The following is a 25,604-nucleotide window of genomic DNA, read 5'->3' on the forward strand; positions in this document are numbered from 1 at the left end:
ATTACTAACTTTAATTCTCCAGGCCTTTCTCCTCTACTGCTTGTAACTTACCATTTTTTGTTTATTTTCATCTTTATTTCCCATAGTGTACTGAAATGATGTGAAGGAAACATTTGTTCACACAAATAAGGGAAGGTAATAGCTTCCCTCCCTGACCACGTGCTCTCTTCTGTTCCAAGTCTTAATTAAAACGGTACTAAAGGAAGCAAATCAATTAACAGATACCTTACAAGATGGTTTATTCACTTACACATGTACATACACATAATTACTTACAAGTATCACATTACTGCTTTAGTTTATCTCTTAGCAAATGCGGCTAATGAACTGCAGTGTTACTGAACTGGGTAACAGACACCTAGGAATCCAGGGAAATTATTCCAATATATCAATTTTCTCTGAAAATGAACCTTACATTTTGCTGTTCAAAATGTGTGAAAAAATTACCATTCGGTTTCCTTTGCACATTTGGAAAATGATCCGCTTTGCTGAGATAATATTCACAAATTCAAATCCTTTCAGTTACAGTTACAAGTAGTACAGTAGCTTATTCTTCATAGAAACAAAATTCTGATATATCGGCTCTTATGCTCTGACAGTGTGTTGACCCTAAGTCCCTGACTCAGCACATCAGCTTTGCCTTTAATGTGTGGGGTTAATTGCTGCTCTTCACAGTCTGAAAGTTGATTATTGGATGGAAGGCCCTGGCTTCTGTGATTTTTTTGGAGTGATATTTCTTAATACTACACAATTCTAGGTTGGACTTCAGTCTAACGTTTGTCTTTTTTTTTTTTAAGTTGAATAATTTCTGCTATATTACAGTAGTGAAGAACTGGAAAGAACTTCATTTATTATGATCTGCCACATGGCATAACTAAGAGCAGACACTGGCTTAAAAGTTAACTTTAAGAATGCATGTTAGGTGAGAGATTAAAAAATCCGTATGTCTATAGACACTGGCCTGATCTAAAAGTTTAGGCAGATCCAATCTATTTAGTTTGTGGTCTTTGGATCTGGCTAGTGGTTATTTGTAAATGGCAATAAAATAGTGTAACATCTTGCTTGGAGCCATCCTGTAATGCAATGACATAACAGCTATGCTGGTGAAATACTGTGATATTACGTAATGTTGTGCATGCCATCTACCTGAGGCTCTCAAGCCTTTGAGTCCTGCTGGGTTTCCTGAGAGGAGCTGTAGGAACAGCAGAGGATGCCCAGCATGGCATTGCTGCTAGACCAGTGTGCCCAGAGCTCCCACAGCTGACATTTGCTGCCCTGTCTTCACAAGCTGAAAGGAAAGCCGGGCTTGAAATACAAAAATCTTTCTGCTTTTTTTGCACCTTGGGATGACAATAACTGTTATAATAAAACATTCTTGAAAGAAGTGGATTTAAACAAACAGAATAGAATCCATAGCATTATTTTCTCAACTAAGACCAAAGCAATGGGCTCACAGCTTTGGTAAAAGCTGGGATGTGTTTACAAAATAACTTTGGTTTAAACAATTTTAAATTATTTAAACTATTCTAAAAGTTCTGAGACAAAGCTCTATTTTTTCTTGTTGTTACTTCCACTGTAAGAAGTTTGTAACTGGAGCCAGGCAAAGCAATTTTGATGAAATCAAATTCAACAGAATATATAAGGCTAGAACAAGATTGAAGGGGCTGGGAGACTGAAATTATTCACAATTTCTGATTGAACTTAGTGCATTGTTTTATAATAAAAAAATAGGGATGGGTGAATTTTGGAAATGTCAGATTAGCTTGTTTGTAGAAAGTTGACATGAAATGTTTTCTTTCAGATGTCCAGAAATGTTGGGTTTTTTTAGTATACAAAACTGTTTTCATTTCAATGTTCTAAAAACGAAACATGAAAAACATTATTTAAAAAAGGAGTTTTTCATTTTAAATGACCATAATTCATTTTAAATAGCTGAAATTAGCATTGCCATGAACAGTTAAACAAAAGACATCAGTTCTAAAGCTAAAAAAAAATGTAACTTCAGTGTGAATGAAATGTTGTCATATTAACACAAAACATGTATTTCCCAAAGAACCTGAGAAACCTTGTTTTATTTCAGACTCAAATTAATGATTTTTAAAGTTACTTCCGTCATTATTTACCTAACTTGAAATACGGGCATGACCATAAATTCTGCTGCTGAAATGTGTTTCTACCTTTTTGATTACCCTGTATTTAATTGATTTTAGAAATCAATTCTATGCTTATCACAGACTAAACAGGATCTATTAATGAGCAGAGCTCATCTATTTTATTTTACCTATACATTTCCTTCATATACATGCTGTTGGGGATTGCAGGCTTTTTGTGTGCAGGTGATTGAAGTTAGCATGCACTATAAGCTCTTCCTGTAATCAATCAATCAGTCTTTCAATTAAAGAACAAAGAAAGGAATTGGTATTGGTGAGATTCCTGCCTGTGCACAAGAGACTTCTATTGATCCTCAGATCAGGTAACTGTTGATTCCAAAAGGATTATTGATCATTTGTACTTTGTTTTCCTAGTACATTGATGTCATCTCTGAAAAGAAAGAAAGATCACAGTTAACAATAACTTTCTAGCTTTGCTTTTACTGGGGATGATCCACAGCATCATTGTAAAAGCTGAGCTGGGAGATACCCAGATAAAGATTACAGGAATTCTAGAAAATTATTAATGGAGCTGCTGGAATTACATTCATGAAGTTCCTCCCACTTAACTTTTCTTTTCCTAGATATTTCTTTGTATTTTTGGAGGTATCTGTTTTTCCTAAGTGAATTAACAGGACAAAGGTATGAGTCTGGCTGTTGTGGTGACTCCCAGATGTCTGCTTCACTGCCAGGTAGCAATCCACTAGCAGCACGTAATGCATTTTAGGGCAGCATCCTACTATAAGAACTGCTCCGTATATTGCAGACTCTGGATTATTGTCATTTGGGCCGCTTCCCAGTATTGCACTGCCACATGAGTGGGGAGCAGCCGAGCAGCTCCTGGATCCATATTGTGGCTGCATCTTTCCAAGAGCTTACTACCTGGAGTACCTGCTAATGTGGAGGCAGCTGCGTTGCAGCTGCATAGGGCAGACAGCCTTGCAGTATGCCTGGGCCTTGTGTTGGGGTATTCCAGGTATACAACTGGGAAGCTGGAGGACAAGGCAGTTAAATTACTTACCTTAGGTGATGCAGAATGTCTGGCAGATCTGGGCTGTCAGTAGGAACTCAGGGTAATCCCACAGCCTTTATTGCTGTGCGACCTTTCCCTTTACCTAGGTGGATGTGCCTTTACAACTTCTGTGTGTCTGCCTAGCACTGTCACTTCACCTCCCTGCTCCACCAGACTCCCCCTTCCCCCAGAACGTACCTGTTTTGGCTCGATCCCATGTTCGACCTGCAAAGTATAGAGAGTGACATTAATTGTGACTTTCAGAGCAGTAATCAAAGATGAGAATGCAAAGAAGCAACATGTTAGGAGTTGGAAATGCAGGAACTTTTCTGCCTTTCTCTTTTCTTCACTGCTCTTAATCTTTTATTCAGTTTTACTCCATCTAGCGTTAGAGCTTGGAAATAAGATGTTTCCTTGCCTTGCGGCCCTCAGCTTGTTTATATTAGATCTCATGACTCCACTGGGAAATGGTATTCATCGTAGTCCCTTTCCTTCAATACTACTTAAGCATTTTCCGATGACTTTGCTAAAGAAAGAACTCGCAGGAGATTTGGCAGGCAGGGACGTGCTGCTTGTAATTTGCCTCAGTCTTTTTTCCTTCTCTGAGAAATGTTGTCACATGTGTCTTTTAGAAAGCTGTGCTGAAATTTTCTGTTCATGCGAAATTCACTTCACTAACCATTGGTGTCTGTAAGAAAGAGTTGAGACCTTATTCTCATCTTTCTAGTTTGAACTGGGCATACAGTCCACGGGAGAGCATATGGTGAGGCATATATAGGCTGGAATCAAAGGGATTTTTTCTGTTCTGCTCCATTTCCTCGCTTATTTCTTTCTCCAGTTTGGGACTGGGGTGAGTCAGCATAGCTCTATAAGGTGGCAGTGCCTGCACTTTCCTGCAGTGCTTTCACAGCTAGGTTCCCATACTGCCTGCTTTGCCCAGCCTTCAGGGAGCTTCCAGAGCATCCAGGGAAGGTGTCTGCTGAAGTGCGAGGAGGGAAGCTGGCCAGCACCTGCTGCCAGCCTGCTTGCCTGCAGTCTGGTGACCACACTGGAGGTATCCGGGGGTTGTCTTGGCCTTCTTTTGCCTGCACCAGTCTGGCACTTTGCAGACACAAGGAATTTCTTTTAGTGACACAGTTCTGATGTTACCCAGGATGTCATGGTTATGCAGCAGTATTTTTCAGCTTCTTCCAAATGGTTTGTGGTAGCTCTTTCCCAGAAAGGATAGGCATTTCAAAACATAATCAGGGGACCTGATATGGGCTGCGCTTATGAACTTATCAAAATTTCTTCACACAAAATAACACAGATTTAAGCATGTGAACTATGTTACATGAATTTCTGCCTGCCTGGAACTGTAGTCATTAAAAAAAAAAAATAAATAAAAAAATCTATGGATTAGGTTCAGGGATGCTTACTTGATCCCTTTACCCTGCCTGTGTCAGAGGAGAACAAGGTGGCAGGGAACTGCTGGGAAGGGCATTGTCTTTCAGCACCATTCCTAAGTGACTGCATGCCTGTGGCAGGCACTACTAATCCTAAATACTCAATTCTCTGCATACAAAAAGAGTAAAGAAGAGACTGGTTGCAAGGCGAGTGCTCTTCTCCATGTAGCTCAACATAATCAGTAAGTCACCTAAAGAGAGTGGCTTTCTTGCTGGTGCCCTCAGGCAGCCCTCCCACTGTTGACAATGCCAGTTGCTTCAGGAAAAGATGGTCCAGCCTTGTCCAGCACCTCAGCTGTAATATTTTACTACTTCCTTTGTGCCAGATGTCCTTGAACAGCCTGATCTCTCTGAAAATGATTTTTATGTTATACTGCATAGATTTTTGGCAAGGCCAGTTCCCTGAGGCAGTGGAGATGCGTGACTGCCTGACCAGAACGTGTGGCTGTGCTGGCAGGGAGTGGGAAGCAGAGCAGGAGTGTCTCTGGACATGGGAGGCTCCATTGGTCCCACGCTTTGCTCTCCTCCAGGGAGTCGTGGAAGCTTACTCAGAGGAACCAGTTTACAAACACTTTAAAAACAGCATTTCCACCTAAAGGGGTACTTATTCTTCTGCACTTGTCTCCAGCTCCCGGCCCCTTCCTCCATCTCTCCTGTGCCAGCACAAGCATTTCAATGTCTGTGTAGTAAATCAGATTCGGGAGTGGGCCAGGTGTTGTTTTTAATGCACAAAAAGTAACCTAGTTACTTTTCAGCCAGTGATTTTGTATTTTTCTGTTTACAAGTCCATACAAATTTTCCGTTGAAGCTGTGGGCCTCTGTGAAGTGTTTTTAAGCCTAATTTAAACATGTATGGAAAGCTTTTAAGCCCATAAACTTCTGTGAACCCATGATAAATACCCCATGGATCCCCAAGCATTTGCAGCCTACAAGGGAGAAGTCAGCATCACTTTGTGTGATACTTGCTCATTTCTTTCAGCTTGCTATTTGTTCCCTGACACCAGGCTGTAAAGTGCACATGGAATATGGAGGTGGGTGGTTATAAGCAACAACCAGAAGATAAACAAACTTAGCTTTGCTGATACCTAGTACAGGTCCTTCAAGGCAGAGCTCTTGGAGAGCAAGAGATCAGGGAACTGAAATAAAATGATCTGACAGACTATGTACATGATCTTAAAAAAGGATCTATAAATAATCTTATTTTCTGAGAAGTCACTGAAAAAAGGCTCCTAGGAGTCCATCTGGAATCAGTGATTTATTTTTCATATGTTTAGTGTGAACTTGTCCAGAAATTCAGTTGGATACAGGAAATTCTGTGAGTTGGAATATGCAGGAGCTCTGATTTGACTCTGTTCTTTTCTGGCTAAGACCTGTGGCACTTTGAGTCTCTTGCGTCAGGAGGCCTTGTTTTGTTTTTAAGCTGTCCTTTAGCTATGATAGCAGCTTTCATTCCTAGCTAATCCCATGTTGTCACCTCTCTGACAAGCCCTAGTCAACATAAAAATACTCAGTCTGGATGGCAGATGGGTGCTGCCTGGGAGCAGGAAGCTCTCTGCTTGGTGGCATCTAATATTTAAGTTACCCTGGGTGTCTGTTGACAGGAATGAAGAGGGTACTCCTCCAGAAATATTTCTGATTTTTTATTTTTTTTTTTAATCCAGACTCGCAGCAGCTCCAGGGAATGGTAGGGTTACTCATTTATTGCTGGAATCAGTGGCACCAGCAAGTTTGCCAGCAGAGACCACGATGGCTGTGGAAGGAATTGCCTCTGACAGGTGTCTGAGTATTATGAGGAAAGAATTCTCCTGACTCAGCAGGTTTGAGACCAACTCTTAAAATCAAATGATTTAGAGCTATTCAAGACTAGCCTCAAGAAGTTGTGCAGAGGGGTAGGAAGGAGTAAGGATTCCTCCCTGTTTGGCAGCTGTGAAAAGGTCAGCCACAAATGCAGCCCTAGATCTGAAGGGAGCACAGGCGTCCTGGGCCAGATGCTCTCCCAGGGAATGTGGAGAGTGGCCAGGGAGGAGCAAAAAATAGACAGAAGTGTGGCTCTGCCTGTCAGGCTGGTAGCTGGTATCAGTGAAGTATGCTGTATCCTGGAAACAGGTTTAATGAATTAATCTCACCCTAACAGTCTGGGCTATACGTATGTGTATATATAAAAAACTGTCTCTGTGTGCGTATATGTCTGTACATGAAGTATTCCCTCCATTCAGGAATGGTGCTAAGAGGATCTGAGAGCCTGACAGTACCTACAGAGTGTCTTAGTGCTGCTTTTTAAAGCCTGGTGTTCCCAACACAGTGCAAAGCTTAGTGTCCTTGGTTTTGAAGTGTGTGATATAAAGATTAATTTCATTTTATGGAAAGGGCAACCTGAGCTAAAGTAGCTTGTCCAAGGTTGTTCAGAAGAACAAGTTTGGCTAGACAGGACAGTGACAGAACCAGGTAGAAAAGCCAGTTTATTGCTCTGGTCACTGGTGACCATTGCCTCATGTCCTGGTTTCAGCTGGGATAGAGTTAACTGTCTTCCTAGTAGCTGGTACGGTGCTATGTTTTGAGTTCAGTATGTGAAGAATGTTGATAACACTGATGTTTTCAGTTGTTGCTCAGTAGTTCAGTAGTGTTTAGACTATAGTCAAGGATTTTTCAGCTCCTCATGCCCAGCCAGGGCACAAGAAGTTGGCACAGGGCAGAGCCAGGGCACCTGACCCAAACTGGCCAACAGTGTATTCCATACCATGTGACATCCCATCTAGTTTAGGAACTGGGAAGTGGGGGGCAGGGAATCGCCACTCGGGGACTGGCTGGGTGTCGGTCGGCGGGTGGTGAGCAATTGCCCTGCGCATCATTTGTACATTCCAGTCCTTTTATTACTACTGTTGTCATTTTATTAGTGTTATCATTATCATTATTAGTTTCTTCTTTTCTGTTCTATTAAACCGTTCTTATCTCAACCCACGAGTTTTACTTCTTTTTCCCGATTTTCTCCCCCATCCCACTGGATGGGGGAGAGTGAGTGAGCGGCTGCGTGGTGCTTAGTTGCTGGCTGGGGTTACACCACGACACCTCAACACAGAATGGGTAATTACAATTTGTTTCTGCAAATGTGTTTGTGCAAGGAGTTGAGACAGCCATTTCTGCTGAGATCATTTGCTCATTTTTTTTAACATTTACACAAACATGCATGGAGTTGTTTCGGTCATCTCTGTTCATACTTACACTTATTTGCAATAGCATGCATTATTATGGCATTTGTGCAGCTTTTAAATATTTTTCATTAAACTCAGTTCCCAGGATGCATACTGAGAAAACCTAAGGCAGTGAATACAGCCTTCAGTCTATCAGCCACCCTAATCCCTACAGTGTTGAGCAAGGAATTGGGCCTGCTTTGGTGTATCAGCAAGGCCAGACTCATCTTGTGCAGGTTGTATCTGCTCCTTAGCGAAGTGCAAATGCACTTCTGCGTAAGAGGACTGTAGCTCTCCAAGCTGTCTTCCACTCCCATTCTCCCAATAGTTGATCACTACTGATATTTGGCCATGGTGGCCAATGTGAAGGAAGGCTCTGCAGTCAAAGCAGACCGCAAAGGAATAATTTTTGATTGATTTTTTGCAAGGCTTATTTAGATCATGGAGGAGGCTAAGTGTCTTTGCTGGCTCTGTTTTTCCTTATTTCTAAGCCTCTAGAAAGTTACGAAAACTTTATATTGACCTGATGATTGGGTTGTTTGTAGCATGTATTAGTTGACAGAATGAAAGACCTTGTGAAGGGCTGCTTGAAAAAACAAGGAAAAAAGAAAAGGAGTGGCAAGTGAAAGAACAGCTTAGGATATAGCTGAGGGATGTTAAGAGAAAACATTCAAGTCTTTGACCCCAGAGATATCAAATTTCGGCTGAATCTACATGACTGACTTTCTCCAGATCCAAGAAGGCGACACTGACTGTCATAGTTTAAAAGGAATATGCCTGGGAGAGGAAACAGGAAAAAGAGGCTTGTTTTAGTAGAACAAAGATGGATGCAGGCAACTCAGTGGCTCTAAGGAAATTGAGGATTACTGAAGAAATCCAGGAAGCTGTCTGGATTACCGGGGATTTAGAGAGAACAGGGGTGCATGTAGGGTACGGCTGATTCTTTCCCTTTGATGCTTCACTTCTGTTGTTGCAAGATGCTTTATGACCATGCATGAAGCTACTTTGAACTGGTCACAGCTCCTGTAAGGAGGAACTGTAGCACTAAAACTCAGTTTTGCCTCCTCTGCAAGTCCAGAAGATACCTGGGGGACATGGGAATGGAACTGTGAAAGATGAAGACTCAAGGCCAAAGGGTGCGCTCAGCCCAGAGCAAGGACAGGGCTGCAGTTGGTCTGTCCAAAAGCAGTGGTCTGGAAGGTATGGGGGGAGCTGTGGCATACTTTGTATTGTATAAGCACCACCACTTCTAGTCCTCCACGTGGGAAGAAACAGACACCCGCAGGCTACAGAAGGGGGATGAAGAAAGCCCAGTGGGCACTGGGAAAGATAGCCAGGATGGAGATGGGAGAATAGATGGACTAGGAGGCAACAGGGCTCTGCCATTTCCATCAACTACAATGATGGGTGTAGGCAGGTGAAAGCTGGATAGAGTCTGAAGCTTTTTGATATGTTCTCCAGTGCTTTTTCTTCTCTGCTTTCCCATATCCCTCTGCTCAACCTTGCTTTTTCCAGACCAGACAATGTTTTCTTTCTATGGCAGGAATGCCATGGCTGCACACAACAAGGGCAAAACTGAGCTGAGTGGGGAAAGGGAGTTAAGTGGTGCGGCTGGGGCAGATCTACTGGGGTGTGCCTTTGTGGGACTATATGAAGTGATTTTTGTGCCAGGGAGGCCCATCCGTGCTGCAGTGTGAGCTGCTTTCTGCCAGGTGTGTTTCTGGCAGCTCCAGTTTCTGACAGCTGAAGCTCTTGTTTGTTATATTTGTTGTTGAAAAACATCTTGGAGGATTCAGTCTGTTCCAGGCACTGTTCTGCTAATGAAGAAATATGAGATGCCTCAGGAAGGACTGCCCATGAGAAACCCATCAAGTGCCAATAGTTTTGAATGGCTTCTGATAACTTTTCCATTTCATAAGTCACTGTTTGTTGGGGTTTTTCTTTCTCTCTTTTTTTTTTGTTTGTTTGGTTTTTTCTTTTTTTCTTTTTTGCAAGGCTAGTGAGTTGAGTTTGCAATTTGAGTCAGTTGCAGTTTGAGTGAATGGTAGGCAGAGTCATCTATTACATCTAAAGAAGAAAGTACTTTTTGAAAATTAGGATTCTTCATTGTTACACGTTTGAAGGCCAGGCTGGGAAGAGACTGAGCAGCTGGGACTCTGTGTGAAAGGCTAAGCCAACTCACCTTTTCAAACCATTCCATACCAAGACTTGTCTTCTGGTAAGATTGGTGACACTCCATCGCTTTCCTCAGAATACCAGTGACTGCTTAACAAATTCCTTTCCTATGCCTGTACTTCTTACTTGCATCCCATGTGTTGGACGAGGTGAATTAGAAAGACAAAAGACAGCGGGGCAGCAACTGAGGGAGCATGTCTAAGCAATAGGAAACTTGGAAGGTGGAGACTGTAATCTTGCAGGTGAAGATGGGATGTTATAGTGCCCATCTCCTGGGGGCATATGACAGACGTAGATTTATGCCTAGGAAAATGTGTGCTTTTTCATATCCATTGGCAGTTGACAATGTTTGTTAGTGCTTTGTAGTGATAGACAATTAAGTGGTTACATATTTTGTGTAATGTGTCATTGATTTCATAGGTGACTTCACCTCTGCATAGGTGTCCAAACAGATCCTATATTAACTTTTTAATGGGGGTCTTAGCAGGAAGGCCACAACTTGAATGAAATGTGGAGAATGAACTAGCCTCATTCCAGGTATCTCCAGGCTGGGAAAATGTACTCTTAAAGTCAGGTCAGTGCATAGAAAAATCTGTCTCCGAGTCTGACGTATTTCCACAGGAGGGAATTACTTCATTGAAAAGTAGTTAAAAATCACAAAAGTTTCTGTAACATGGCTTAAAATAACCCACACCAATCCCTGTTTCCTGCTCTCTTCATTTAAAAATCTTCTTCTGTGGAGAGGACATCTTAGCTACTCTGATTAAGAACTGGATAAAGATAATTCCTTTGCAGATTTATTTTTAGCATCATGCTATTTCAAGTACTTTTGCCATTGAACTTGGCTATAGTAGAACAGCAGTATGTGCTTGCATCTTAAGCAAATATGATCTCAGTCGATAGTAGAGCAGTTGAGACAGTATCGCTCCCTGGCTCCAGACTGAATGTATAGTGTAATGTGTGAATAGTTGATACAGTATCTGAGTCACTGCAATGCATTTCAATGCCCAGCGTCCTACTCAAGCTGTGTTCTAGATCTTGATTCTTTTTCCATGCTCACCACTCTTCCAGTGACATGTTCAGACAAAGCCAAAATCTCTTTTCTTTGAATGTGTATTCACTTATGCACTTTGATTTGTAAATTTTGGGCCTGTTTTCCAAAGGACTCACACCTGTGGCTTTCTTAAGTACCTTAGCATCAAAACCAAGTCTCCAGTTAAGTTTATTTATGAGCTCAGACTCTGGTGATTAGACAGGTTGTGTCTCTCATTTGCAGCTGATAGTATCAGTGATACGACTCATGCCTACTTCCTGTTTTGTAAATGATGCATTCTGCAGTTCACAGTATTACAGACCAGTTTGGATTATTTAGATCAGAAAGAACTGCTCTCCTCTCCAAAACAAGAGATTTTTCTTTCTATCTGACTTTAAACCTGTTTGAAGGATATGAAATTGTTAGATCAGACCCTGTTCACTATCTCTGCCTGTCAGTGCAGCTGGCTACAGACCCAAACATGACAAAATGCTAGGAAAAATGTTCTTGGCTGAAATGTTTAGGCTGAGACAGTTCTGCTAGTTGGAAGAAAGTGCAGCTCAACTTTCAAACTTGCATATGATTGCCCACACCTAGTCTTTGCCATGCCATCCATCTCTGATGTTTATATTTTCCAAGTGGATGATTTCACCTCCTATGTAATCCATGGCGCTGCTTTTAGAGTTAAACAATGAGGAGACTGGAGGCTTTCAACATGCGATAACATTCTAAACTCTCTTCCATTTGCCTGAAGAATGCTCTGATTCTCAGGAGTACCTTGTTTCCCAAGCATAGCCTAGCAAAGGAAAGAGAAGTCAGTCCCTTTAGAAGGAGTCAAGTGGGAAAATACAAGCGAACATATAGATGATGCTTTGGGTAGCAAAAGAAGATCACTGATATGCTTAGCACTTGGCTGATGCAGCTCCCAAGCTCCTTCTCTCCTCCATCAAACATCAGAATGACTTGTGTATTGCATTTAAAACCTGATCTCCTGCTGAGTGATTTACCTAGGGGCCTCTAGAACCCAGTGAGTAGCATGGGGAGTTTTGTTGTGTGCTGTTGCCCAGGATGTGTTGAGGCAACAGATGCCTTTTTGCTATTGCAGGTTTAAAATATGTACCTTTTCCTTTTTAGTAAACATTCTCTGTCTCTCCATCCTTCTCCTTGCCTCTGTATGCCTCTTTCTTTGCCTCCTTCTGTCAAAATAAATCTGGCTGCCATGCACTGTAGTTAACTCAAAATATTGCTAGCATTAAATGTGCCCAGACATTTTTATTAATACATTAAACTTGCATGAAATTTTTAGGCATATAATTTACCAAGCTTGCACCAAGATGGCGTTTGAAACTGACATGAGCTATTAATTAAAAAAGAGGACATTGAATAATTGTCAGTTGACATCTAAATTACTGTTTTGTTAACTGACAGAAGCTTGCCTCAAGCCTCTCTCTCTTCTCAAGTGTTAGTAAATATCCCATTGTCTTTAAGGGCATCACATTAAGAATTGATTGTTTAAATCTTAAAGTTATATACCTGACTAAATAAAGTGGTAAATGATGTTAATTATTTCACAATGAGCTGTCAGTGTCATGTGGGTATAGAAACACTTCTGGTTTAAGTATTTGGGAAAATATCAAGGGGGACTCATCAGAATGCTTCCTGATTTTAGTGGAAACCTGTTCTTGCATTGTCTTGGTTAGGTTCAGTACCAGCTATTCAGCGTTCTAGCATAAAAGATTATCTGCATCAAGGCCTTCAACTGGTTATGAGGCTGAATAACTCCATCGATTATGATGGCACACTGTGCTGGGTGACACCCGCTCAGAGTATGTCCCAGCTAGGGAGAGAAATTATTGAGTGGCTTGAGGTGCTTGTGGGAATAATGATGTGAATTTTAAAACAAGATTTGGCTGAAGATGGATTTGTTGAAGGCTCTATCAGTTGGATTAGGATTTTTCCTGAACAAACACTAATAATCATCACTGGTCAAGCAGAAAATGAAGTTATCTGCAGAAGATATGCCAGTTCTCTCTGATCCTAAAGGAGTGCTATCTTAATTATCACTGAAGGTTTCAGGTTGCCTGTATCCCTGAGGGATTCAGCGTGGCTGTATGATTAGTTGGAGTAAATCAGGTGATTTTAGATAATGGACTTTGCTTTATCAAAGGGTTTTCTAGGACTAGCCACTGGCCTAAAAGTGCCATGAATTCAAATCCCCAGGGAATTGAAGCAAGTAGCTAAAATCAGTTTAGACCTAATTATCACATGCTTCTCTGGTGACCTGAAGAAATGGGCAACTACCCCTATGACCTATGGGGAAAAATAAATCAGATAAAATAGAACATACAGCTTGGATTTTCTTGAGGAATCTCCTTGGTATTTATAATACTGTAGCACTTACAGTGCAAGTACTCAGCGTGAGTAATATTTCAATGCTCTTTTCAGGAAATAAACTGGGTGGGATTGTGGTGGCTTTGTGTTTGTGGGGTTTGGGGGATTTTTTTTTTTGGTTGCTGCTGTTAAGAACAGCTACCTCCCATACATCTCCTTTCAGAGATATACAACCTCACCCAGTTAGGCGAAGAATGTTGGAATCCAAAACACGGCATATAACCCCATTCTTTGGGTCAAGTTTGGTCCTACAACAAAGACATGCCAACATGGGCGAGAGTCCTATGCAAGGCTACCACATATTCAGCTATTACTTGTGCTATAGAGGTCCAGTTCCAACCTTTAAGATATTCCCAGCGAGTATAGGCTGGTTTAACATGTCAACACAAACTCTACCATCTGGAAAGGCCCTATCCTGAAGAAGGTTAGGAGGAAAGATAAAAAAGTACATTGATTCCTGTATGCTGTGTTTCCTTTTGATTCTTTGTGAGTAGATTGCTTAGGTTGCAGAATGATGGTGCAAAACCAACTAAGCTAGTTCTGCATCAACGATCTGACATGTGGAAAAGCATAGCTTTGTGTATAAAACAAAGCACCATATATACTTCCTTGCTAAAAACTGATGTTATCTCAAGACTATCTGCATTTCACTAATCCTACTAAGTATTAGTTTATAGGGACCTGTTTAAATGTTTGCTATGGATCTCATAGTATTTTTACTGTCAGAGTTTCCTCAAGACCAGTAGAAGGCTATACTGTTTCCTCAGATTAACACCTGCATTATAGAACCTCTTAATGATCCATCAAGGAGTAATACATAGATTCCCTGAAGTGAATGAGAACAAAGATTTCTTAGTAAATTACTCAGTGCCACAGTAGAATTGCAAAGTACAACTGCTAAGAAGCGATGGTGGATTTCTAGTTGTTTTCTACTTAACTGAAAGAAGTCATCTTTAACATACATAGTTTTGCCCCCAAACATTGTGGAATTACAGCTTCTCTCCCTGGTCAGTGTTAGTGGCTCTAAGACAAAGAGTTTGTGTATTGTGTCACATTTCCAGCCTTAGGACCAGAATTTTGGCATTAGGTGGGAAACTCTACCTTTTAGCAAATGCCTGTAGACTGGGATGAGGAATCATCAAAGAGGTCAGTGTAAGGTCATCATTAAAGATGTTAAATTTTGCTGCCATGACAAAGTCAGTCACTTCCCTCAGAAAAATCAAAGGATGGTATTGTAGATGTTCAAACTGCCTCTGAGGGAAAATAACACACATAATAAACAGCAAGGGGAGGCAGAAAAGTCTAAAGTGGAGCAGTTTGTAGATCATATCACCTGCATTTCACCCAGGCAGTAAATCTACTGCCTTCTGTGTCTCTTCTTGTCTTTGTCCCTCTCCTCCCTTTATTCCCTTTTCTCTTGACTTGGGTCCCTGGCGTTTCTGTTCTGGCTTAGCTCTTTCTCACGCCCTTCCCACTCATTTGCACTGTCCATACTGTCCTTAATACACCAGAAAGTTTACTGGGTATTGTATGTTTGTTCTTCTGGCCATATAATAGTCCTCATCTCTTTTAGGTTAATACACAGAAATTGTCAGTGTCTTGTAAGAGAATAGAGTGTTACTAGAAAGGAAACGTTTTGTGACAGCTGTGTTTGTTAGGTTGGGGAAGTGTCTCCCTGGGAAAACGACAGGTGCTTCACGGCTGGGGCCCTTCTCTGTTGGACAGGCAAAACCGATATTGAAGTACTTGCTGCAAGGGATGCCCTTGCTTTGATCTTCAACTGAGTGTTTACATATGCTGTGCTCTCTTTATGAGGTACGACTGATGGGGACATCCTTCTATCCAGCTCTCTGAGAGAGTCCAAAAGCCGTTTCTTAGATCATTGAGTACAGCTGTTGCCTTCAGTTTGTGAAAATGCTGATTAATTAATGTTTGGGTCTTTTTAGTCACTCATAAAATGTCTCAAAGGGACACAAAAAAGTGTCCACATATGTAGATTACCATGAGCCAACAAACAACTTGCAGTCCAGAGCCCCTGCTCCTGTACATCTCTACCCTATTGCCTGTCCTTGGAGGAGTTGAGGAGTGGCCATTGCCTAAGCAGTCTAGCGTTGCCTCTTCTGCCTGTGAACACCTCGGGTGCTCAAAACCTAAAATGATCTTACTGTTTCTGGATGAGGAGGAAGGTGAAGGGCAAAAATGTATCCCTTCCAGCAGGAATGATCACTGCATGACCTTGACCTGTAAGAGCCTCAAGTGAAGGGACTTCTCAGAACTGAGATCCAGACACAGTAACTGGGAAATCTTGGATGAAGCCATTTATCCTGGTTTACTTTTCCCCTCTCTTTCCCCTCTCTTTCCCCTCTCTTTCCCCTCTCTTTCCCCTCTCTTTCCCCTCTCTTTCCCCTCTCTTTCCCCTCTCTTTCCCCTCTCTTTCCCCTCTCTTTCCCCTCTCTTTCCCCTCTCTTTCCCCTCTCTTTCCCCTCTCTTTCCCCTCTCTTTCCCCTCTCTTTCCCCTCTCTTTCCCCTCTCTTTCCCCTCTCTTTCCCCTCTCTTTCCCCTCTCTTTCCCCTCTCTTTCCCCTCTCTTTCCCCTCTCTTTCCCCTCTCTTTCCCCTCTCTTTCCCCTCTCTTTCCCCTCTCTTTCCCCTCTCTTTCCCCTCTCTTTCCCCTCTCTTTCCCCTCTCTTTCCCCTCTCTTTCCCCTCTCTGTAAAAACTTTGTTTCGGAAAAAATATGGAAAATTTCTAGCAATGTCAAAAAAAATCCAACTTCAGCACTTTTGAAACAAGACCTTTGGCTTTCATTCCTCAAAAATGTTTTTTGTTAATGAGTTTGCTATTATAATACATAGTACAAAATTTAAAAAAAAAAAGCTTAATCAAAAGTGTTTGAAGGATTTTCTTTTTTAAAAGAATCTCAGGCTGCTGGGATTTCTGAAATGTCAAAATCCTGTTACAAGGAATTTCCTTTTTCCACACAGATCCACTAGATGCACTGCGTATAATGGTCCTCCAGAGGCTTGCATGTGTGTTATGTGTTATCATTCAAATCACAGTTGTGGGGAAGCATCATGCATAAAGAGGGGAGTTAAACATTACAGTTTGTATATTACACTGCCTCAGAAAATCCATGGGGCAATGAGTCTTACCTTCTATCCATTTTGCCATCTGAGTCTAAAGAGAGAACAGGAAAATGTGGTTAGTTAAGAAACCAGGAACAGAGTGGTGATAGGCCTGCTCAGAAGTTGTGAGGATGCAACCAGGAGAACACAGTTACAGCAGGTGAAGATCTAGCCATCCTTTCTAAGGCAACACTCTTTGATATTAGTAGTGTCATGCAACCTTCCTAAAGACCTTCTTGATTCTTCCAGCTGGAATATCTCATGTCAATTTTCTCAGAGCTGTATCTTTGCTAATATTTTGGCTATATTGAGTTAGAGTGTAGCACATCCCCAGGGTGTCATGAGAAACAACTGTGAGGGCAGATGCTTGATGAGAATGAGGCAGAAGCAGTTTCCCTTTAGGCCTGCTATCTAGCGTCACTAAAGAAAGCATCAGCTATTTGTCTTCCAGGAAGTGGTATTCCATTTTCATTTGTAGCCTCATGTGGTACCTGGGGAGTCTGTTTGCAAAATTATGCTCTAAAAGACCAGTGTTTACTGTAAATAGGATGGAATTGGGTCATGGCTGATGGGCTGAGCTCACCATAGCAGTGCTGGGCCCAGAGAGCTCAGTCTATTTCACTCCAAGTCTAATAGTTGAGACCACTCTGCTCTCCTCTTTACCAAGCAAGAGTCTGTGACTACTGCTGAAGCAGTGTGTCATGGCACATTGCTGCCTTAGTAGGGCTAGACAGTTCTGGATGCTGGAAAGCTACCTCTCATTTGTTGTGTAAGGTTACTGCAAAGATCTAGCCACAGAAGCAAATGTTTCTGGATACAGTGGATGGAACAAACAGGTCCTAGTCCTGTGCTGTAGCAGCCTGACTGAGTTCTCTCACTGCGTTTTCCTTGTTTAATGTCCGACTCATTGTCATGGTGGAAACTGGCTACATTTATCAGAATTTCCCTGTTTTTAAAAGTAGACTGCAAGAGCTGGTACTTCGCATGCAACCAGAGCCACAAAGGTGCTTTTTTGAAATTCAGCATGGAAATGCCATACAGAAAGCAATGTTTTCAGTCCCCAAACTCTCTTATTATAGTCCCTCTTCTTTCAGTAAAGATTATTTCCCCGCTTATTTCATGAGATTGCTTTACTGCTTCCTTTTCTGCTGTGATTTCCCTCCAAGCCAAATTTTTATGTGCTACTAGGAGTACAGGCCTCTCTTGCCAAGCAAAATGTAGGTTGCAAAGATTTGCCTTAGTAAAGTCCCAGGACGCTTTTTTGCAAAAAAGAACAGCTTATACTGATGTTCTGGTCAACCTGTTAGGACTCTGCATTTCCTCAATTGCCACTATCTGTTGCTATTGGTTTTGCTATGATTTTTATTTCTAGCTCAACTGCAGTTGATTGTTACTGTGTGCTGTTACTTCATTCTGCAGATGACAGTTATATTCAGCAGTGGAAGAAATTATCACAATATTTGCTCTACAGTGCTCTGTGAAGCACTTCAGAGTCCTGTCAAGTAAGAAAGGCTCTGTGCGGAGGATGAAGGGCCAAGAATCAGCATTGCTTCTGGGGAGGCCCATGGGACAAATTCTGCCTGTCGCTAGCTTCTGTCTAGTGCAATGATGGGCATTATTCAGTTTATCTTTAAGATTTTGGATTTGAATCCAAAACCATGGGTTGTAAACTGCTGGTCCAAAGTCAAAAGGAGCTGTTGCTACCAGCAGTTATGATGTTAGACCAAAGAGCTTTTTGCCTGTTTCAGATGAAAAACATGCTTTCCTGTAGCAACTTGAAAATCAGTCACAGTGGAAAAGTTATAGAGAGTTTTGCTATGTACTCTGATGGAAACTGCGTATCTTAGTCAGTCACATTTGTAGGAAAAGTCCAGAATCAGTGAAATAAATAGCAAATTTGGCTGTGAAGTGTGAGCAAGCCTCTTGCCCATCCTGCAAATCCAAGGCTCTATGTTGAATAGAGAGAATTTTGTTTTAAAAATTAATTATTCTAAGATACCCAGGCAGTATGCTGAAGTGAATTCTATTTCTCTTGTAAGGCTAAAGAGCAGAGTTGGTTATACTGAAATGTGAATCTGCTATTCTAGGGACTCCAGCACTTCAGACACTTAAAAGTTCTTCACAGCAAAACCAGAGCTGTGGTACATACACAATTCCTAACACTGAAGTTCAGATCTGCTGTATCAGAATATAAGGAGATCTAGATCTCTGGATAAGAAATCAGGAGTATTTTTTCTTACCTCCAAAGACATTGTCAATCATTTGGTTTTTGATCATGCAAATTATTACTGCAACAAAAGCGATTGCTAGAAATGCTCCCAGAGTAACTCCTATAATAACATATGTGAAATCTGCAAAAATTGAAAACAAGTCAGTGAGTATAAACCACTATGTAATAAATACAGTCTTTGTGTTTCAGATGTGACACAAAGTTTCCAAATTTTAAATTAATCCCTAAAAAAAAAAAAAACCAAACATATTTATTCTTCAGAAGGGCCTTATAATGCTGAGCCAGACTAGGTAGCTGAGAAGAGTCTACACTTTTAACCTGCTGCACATCATGAAACCCTGTGAACCTGTGGCTAAGGGGCTCAATTCTGGTTTATGATAATGAACAACTTTATCCTTTGGTGTGTGCAGGTCTCTGTTGAGTTTTAGAACTAGGGCTCTACTTTTCCCCTCAAAGTGAAATTCCTCATCCCCACTCCCTTGCCACTCTGCATCCTGCTTCCCATAGCTTCATATGCACAGCTTCATCTCCACCTCCCAGTCTCCAGCCTTCTGCCTTGCTTGACTATTCTGCCTCTATAAGTCTTCACTGGGAGGAAGTAGGAGAATTTTTACATGTAAACTATGAACCATATTGTGATTTTTGCACCACTGTTTGTACATAAGAGTCCACCTTCACCTGTCAGGCAGGAGGGTGCCTGTGTTCAGGATCTGTGTTCCAGACTCTGTCCTCCCTATGGTCATTATATTTACCTAAAAATAATTTAAAAGCCCCAGTCACACAACAGGACTCTGCTGTGCTAGGCAAAATACAAACATGCAACCAGATGATTATCTTCACATAAAAATTACTTAGTCTTCTAAGAACATTCATTTTTGTTATATTTGCTTTGCCCCTAACTTCCTGTCTGGAAGCGAAAATCTCACCATGAACTCACCTATTTCCTCCTCTAAGTTTCCAGAAGCATAGACCTTTGCTCTCCAAAAATCTGAAATGAAAATATTTTAGCCTGTTAGGACATCAAGGAGAATGCTCTATATTCAAGCAGAATGCCATATCTGGCTGTTTCCAAGGGGATGGTTGATCCTAGTAAAGCTTAAAAAAGGATCTGAGGCTTCCTGGAGTAGTGAAGTGTTATCAGTCAAGTTAATGAGGACATCCTAGGAATGTGGCCACCACATGCCAGTTTTTGGACAGAATAGAAAATACAATTTTAAAATTTAATGTTGTCTTAGCACTGTTTCCACCCGGAGTTTCTTCACTGTGAGCCTGAGAGCTGTATGCAATACAAGTTGCTATAAATCAAGAAAAAAATTACAGATGCAGTAAAGCTAGTAAGATGTGCTAACAAGAGAGGATATGGTACACCCAACAGCCCTCTCCAGAAAACATGCATCCCAATCCTGCCTGAAGTTCCAGTCTTCAAAATGTGATTTATTGCTGACAGAGAAGAAAGTCTTTTCCTCTTGCAAGAAAATGTTATGGGCTGAAAGCAACCTCTTCAGAGGCTCCCATGCCAAGGTCCCTGTTCATCAGAAGGACACCTTCCCAGCCTTCCCCTTCTCCATAAAGCCGCTGAGCTGTGCTGCCTGATACTTGGAGTGTTCAAGCCCTCAGAAGGGAGTGGCTTTGAAGAAAACAATCCACTCCCACATACTTTTTGAGGGAAACAGATTCAAAATCTTAAAAAAAAAAAAACAACAAAAAAACCCAAACAAAACCAAGAAAAAGAGCAGTCATGTTTAGTTTTAATGTTGCTTGCTTATTATTGGAAATGGCTAAAAAAGTACACTCAAATGTTTGGGAGTTTTTTTCAGTGGTGGGCATGCAAGGATATTTCTTTTCAAGTAGCTCCAAATGACATAACTGATACGTAGCTGCATGAGGTGCCTGGAGCATGAGAAGGCTTTAAAGGCAGGCATGACTCCTGCATTTTAAACCAGCATGCTGTGAAATTTGTCTCCTGTACATGCTTCAGGCAGAACATGAAGTCCTCTCCTACAGCTATTGCTCTTTGGCAATCCACTGCCTGGGTGACAGTACATATGGGACCTGGTGGGAAGATAGCTGTCTTGCACATAACTGTCTTTTTATAGGCATTCCCCACTGTAGTGGGGAATTATGAGGAAGTATTGTCTGACTGAAACTCTAGTGGGATTTTAAGGTCTTAAATGCATCCAGTTTTCCTACTGCTAAGGTGTCTAACATTGTAAGTCCCAGCTTACTTCTCCTTTCTCTCCTCTGCTTCTTGTGGAGAAATAATTCTGTCTTCTTGAGGTTTTGGGGGCTGTGCTTTCATTTCTTGTCCAGTAAAATGAATGCTACAAGTATGATTGCTTTTAAACTTGAAGCATAGTCCTCCCACTCCAAATTCATCCATTTGGGTACCTTTACAGAAATCCATCTTGTGTCTGCTTTTCAGACTGATGAAACTCTCTCTCAAGATGAGTGTGGGCTCTGGGGCTTCCACGGTTATGTCAGAAAAATCTGATATATTGGGTGGCTCACAAAAGATTTATTTTTATTTCCTGGTCTTAAATCACATTTCTAATCCCAAATTTTCATAAATTACAAACCAAGCTTCAAAAATCTGGAGATGAGCTTAAAAAAATCTTGAGTTTTAAAGCAAATGTATTTTGGGAACTATAATTCTGAGCTGAACAACCCTTTTTGCCAGACTTTTCTTCATAATTAAAATGTCTGGAAACTTATTTTATACAAGCAGAAATGTTTTCTCTCCAAAAACCCCATGAAACTCTGAGAAGGGAGTTGGGAGGGGTGGGGAATCCAATTGCAGATATGGTCACAAAAGCTGGCTATACTAAATGACCAAGATCAAAGTTACAAAGAAAAGGAAATTTAAAAAAAAAAAGTCTAAGACTACACAGTGGGTGTAAAAAAAACATAGCTCCTGATTTTCCAGATTAAAACCAGTCTCTTTGCTCTCGCCTGTGAATTTATTTCATTATAAATTTTAAAAAAAACCCTTTCTTCCATCCCCTTAATTATTCTTTGTGCTCACATGAAGAATGTTTTAAATTCAAACATAATAAAAGTGATATTGTATTACTTTTATTATCCTAATGATCATAATACATAGACCTTAATGTATGCTTTCTAATGGAATTAAACCAGTGACAGATTATGTGTTTTATGGCAGAAATAATATTTTACATGGAATATTTTATGTAGGTCAGTTTAATATATTGAGATTAAATTATTAGTTTCTTTTTAAAAAGGGAGGGAGGGAAATCTCTGAAAACCCACAGGACTAGAGAGAACATTTTCAATTCATACTTTCAATATGGTTTTAATTAAGGTTTAATATCACTTACTGGATGCTGCTTAAATACCGTTTGCTTTTGAGGACTGTGTTAGATAGCCAGCTTCTGTTTGTTTCAGTTTCTTCTTAGGTGGAAAGAAGTGGATTGACTAAGTCAAACACATACATGTTGCTGTTTGACCTAGATCTTCAATTTAGATCTTTTGGGGATGTACACAAACCTCCTGGTACAGAGGGGTTAGAAATGATGCCTCAAATCCTGCAGTGCTCCAGTCCCAGTGCTAGCTTTCTGACCCCTTGTCTCTGTATACTGGGTTTAGACTAACTCCATTGCCTTGTACAAACCCTCTGGGCTTGGAGAATATTTGCTTCTGTGTGGAAGAGCCTTGCAGATGAATTTGATATCTATACTTGAGTGACCCATGGTTCATTTTTCAAAGGGTCTTGAAGCAACTGACAGTGCTTTCTCAACTCTCCTGTGTGCCTCAGAGGCAACATGCAACTGGTGCTATAATGGAGATGTGCCCCCCAAAGCCCTGGCAGCACTGGGAGGCTGGTGGGAGGCATGGGCTGTGTCTCCAACTGGTGGGGAAAGCTTTTCTGCCTGTGTTGTTGGCAGCAAGTCCGGAGATGAGACTGCAGACTAGACAGGTCTTACATTAGAGGTGAGGGAATGGAGAAAGAGTAAGTGTGAATCTGCTGCAGCAGCCTGCCTGAGGAGCTGGGCTCGGTCGGGTATGCTGGAGCCAGGCATGCAGCTAAGGAAGCTTTTGCTTCTGGTTGCCCACTGCAGTCCTCTGCCAGTATGGTTACCTCCCACAAGGTACATCTGCTGAGCAGGTGATGGACCAGCAAATAAATACACCAGGCTGGGACCCCCTGGTCTGTGATCTTGGTGAATCCCCCAGCAGACCTAGCCCTCCTCAGACCTGCTGTGCATGGAGCTAGGCTAAGCAGAAAACAGCTTCTGAGCCACACTGAGGGATGTCCTGTTCTCCATGTGCCCCCTGCTACATAACTGTGCTCGCGCATTGCCTTGCCCGTAGGTCAGCGCAGTGAGGAAGTGGTGCAGAATGCAATTTGGGTGTAAGATCAGGGAGCAGGAATAGCTCACTTCCCCCACCTTGTGAGATACTGTGAACAACTCCAAGCCATAACCTGCATTGATAAACAGCAACATGTGCCTTGTTTTTCTCAGTGCCCAGCACTCGCCTTAGTCCCTTTGCTCTTGTTGCCTCCTGCTTCCATGTGACTTTCTTCTCCCTTCCTCCCACATCTCAGGTTTCTCCTCATTGCAGCAGATAGTGGCTGGTTCTGTGGCATTGCAGTAGCCAGGGGTTCAGTGCTATTCATCTTTGGGGCAGCAAATGAGAAAGCAAGCAAGTATCTGTGAAAGCCAGAGGTAGGGAAAAAAGGGATGGCTCACAGCGGGTGTCCGAGCAACTCGAGAGTCAAATAAGGAATGCCCAAGGCAACAAAGAGGTTACAAGCAATGATCCTGCTGGAAACCATTCCTGAAAGACATTATTAAAAAAAAAAAAAAGGTATTTTGGCTGGTATTTAGTGTAGCAAAATTCCCAGCTATGTGTAAATTTCATAAGATAGGCACTGTTGGCATCCAGGCAACTGAGGTCCTTCCTCAGTCCCCAAATTAGAGGCAAAATCCTTCTTTGTAGTAGTAGATGAGGAGTCACTCCTACATGAAGACAGGAATTCTTTGAGCTCTAGTCCTTGCCAGGCACCCCTCCATCCAAGGACTATAGATTTGCCATTGCCTGCACCTATTCATGTGACACTTGGAGGCATGTTAATGCATTTTCCTTGTATCTATTGCAAAGTGCCTTTTGCTGTAGAACATGTCTTGCTGCATCTCTTTGCTGTAAGCAAATGCTACTGCATTAATGGAACTTGTGCCATTTGATTTTTGAACAATAATAAGTAACTAAGGAGCAGGCATTGCTGACTTCACGTCTGTGAGAATGGTTGGTTACCCATGTCCTATGTGGTGGACAGTCTCCATTACTCTGGACTCTGGGAATTGCCTATAGAAAGGTGCAGAGGGCTTGAAGCACTGACAAAAAAGGATAGTGAGAGTAACATATTCCTATGTGTACCCTGAGAAGAACTACAAGAGGATAGAGCACTGCTGTAGGTCTACGGATAGCTTTGCTCGCAGGAGGAGATATCCAGTGGATGCAAGCTGGCGTAGCTGGTCTGCATGCCTCAGGTGGGGCAAACTGCCCTTGTGGGATTCCCCAAGGGTAGATGATGATTTTCTATGAATTTCTGCATAAAGTAGGGTAGTGTGGGAGTTGTTCATTCAGTAAAGATGAGGCTTTTGCCACCAGAGGGTGCCTGCCCCCTTACCTACCGTCCCGGAGACCACAGTAACCCATGAAACTTCTGTCTTTGTAGCTGCTGCCAGCTCCAGCCCCCCCATTACTCCCAATGTTAATATGACCCCTGCTGACACTTCCTATCCATGAGGCTCACTCACCCCCACTTTGTGCAGTGAAGAAGTAACCGTGAAATAAGAGGCAAGTTGTGAGAAACACAACTGCTTTGGGCTGGCAGGAAGCATTAGAAGCAGTGCGAGTCAGGAGCATCAAAGTCCTGTAAGTGAGAGTCACAGAGACCAAAAGTGGCTTGCAGATAGCATGTACACAGATCAACTTTTTCCTTATGCTCTACTGAAGTACTGTTTTCTATATAGTGCCAAACAGGGTGCTCAACAGCTCTGCCATCTCATCTGTAAAGATGCAGGTATTTAATTTAATGGTGTCTTCTGGGTTGCGCATAGCTGACCCCTTAGCACTCAGCCAAGGAAAAGTTAGCGAGAAAACTCAGCAAAATACCCCACTGTCTCAACAAATGTTCTTTCTCCAAGGAGCAGAGTTCTAAACAAAGTTTTAAACAACATACATACAATTAGACTGGGAAATAAATAACCCCACCAAGCTCAGGGAAAAAAAGCTCTCAGAAAGGATGGAAAAGAAATATGATGGATCACTTACGGAAGAGAAGAAGAAATGCCATTAGGACTGATATCCAGCTTGTTAGTAAGGCCATTGTGAAGTTTTGAAAACAGAGTGGTTTCACCCAAATTTTCTGAATTTAGCTCTTCTGAAGTGTCTTAAAAAAAAAAAAAAAACAAAAAAAAAAAAAACAAAAAACCCAAAAAACCTAAAGCAGGTCACATGACTATATTGGGAAACTACAGTCACATCCTGAGTAGTTACATTTGCAAACAGAAGTTCCCTTTTTTGGGTTTAGGTTCAACACATAAATAAACTCCCTGCCTGAAAGTGTTCTGTGGAGAAGGTAGACAGCCAACAGTCCCAGCCTAGTTCAGCTGTTTTGCTCTCTAAGGGACCTTTAAATGCTAACACTTATTTTTACAAAATTGAAAAAATACTACCGCAGCAAATTGGTCTCTGCTGAAGTCTTCTAAATCCATGGAGATGCAAATGGATTTTCTGTCTTAGAAGGAGACCCTTCTAATGCAATCTCTCTCAAAGTTGCCAGCTTTTTTTTGAATTCAACATGAATGCCATCGTAACATTTTGAGGAGAGGA

At 41.6% G+C, this 25,604-nt stretch overlaps 1 protein-coding gene across 2 annotated transcripts; it reads right to left on the reverse strand.

Annotated features, from left to right (window-relative positions):
• Positions 1 to 214: 214 nt before the first annotated feature.
• On the reverse strand, positions 215 to 25,358 carry TMEM273 (transmembrane protein 273). 2 transcript variants are annotated; one of them, XM_069796559.1, is made up of 6 exons: positions 25,044 to 25,356; positions 19,684 to 19,734; positions 18,757 to 18,867; positions 16,544 to 16,568; positions 3,361 to 3,387; positions 215 to 2,541 (listed from the first exon to the last, which is right to left on the reverse strand). In XM_069796559.1, the coding sequence occupies exons 1-6, from the start codon at positions 25,096 to 25,098 to the stop codon at positions 2,496 to 2,498; spliced, it is 315 nt and encodes a 104-aa protein (XP_069652660.1). In that variant the 5' UTR covers positions 25,099 to 25,356; the 3' UTR covers positions 215 to 2,495. The 2 variants fall into 2 exon arrangements, with proteins under 2 accessions (XP_069652660.1, XP_069652661.1); XM_069796560.1 differs by lacking the exon at positions 16,544 to 16,568 and having other exon boundaries at positions 25,044 to 25,358.
• Between the last annotated feature and the right edge of the window lie 246 nt (positions 25,359 to 25,604).

The sequence above is a fragment of the Haliaeetus albicilla genome, chromosome 11 (genome assembly GCF_947461875.1).
Source record: "Haliaeetus albicilla chromosome 11, bHalAlb1.1, whole genome shotgun sequence".
NCBI lineage: Eukaryota > Metazoa > Chordata > Aves > Accipitriformes > Accipitridae > Haliaeetus > Haliaeetus albicilla.

What these genes read in the sequence shown, in the direction of transcription:
- TMEM273 (XM_069796559.1), bottom strand. Translation starts at nt 25,098, where the DNA reads ATGGCCTTACTAACAAGCTGGATATCAGTCCTAATGGCATTTCTTCTT. An exon ending in GATGGCAAAATGGATAGAAG is followed by an intron (nt 3,388 to 16,543) that starts GTAAGACTCATT and finishes TATACTTTGCAG; the next exon opens with GTCGAACATGGGATCGAGCC. An exon ending in ATGGGATCGAGCCAAAACAG is followed by an intron (nt 2,542 to 3,360) that starts GTACGTTCTGGG and finishes CTTTCTTTTCAG; the next exon opens with AGATGACATCAATGTACTAG.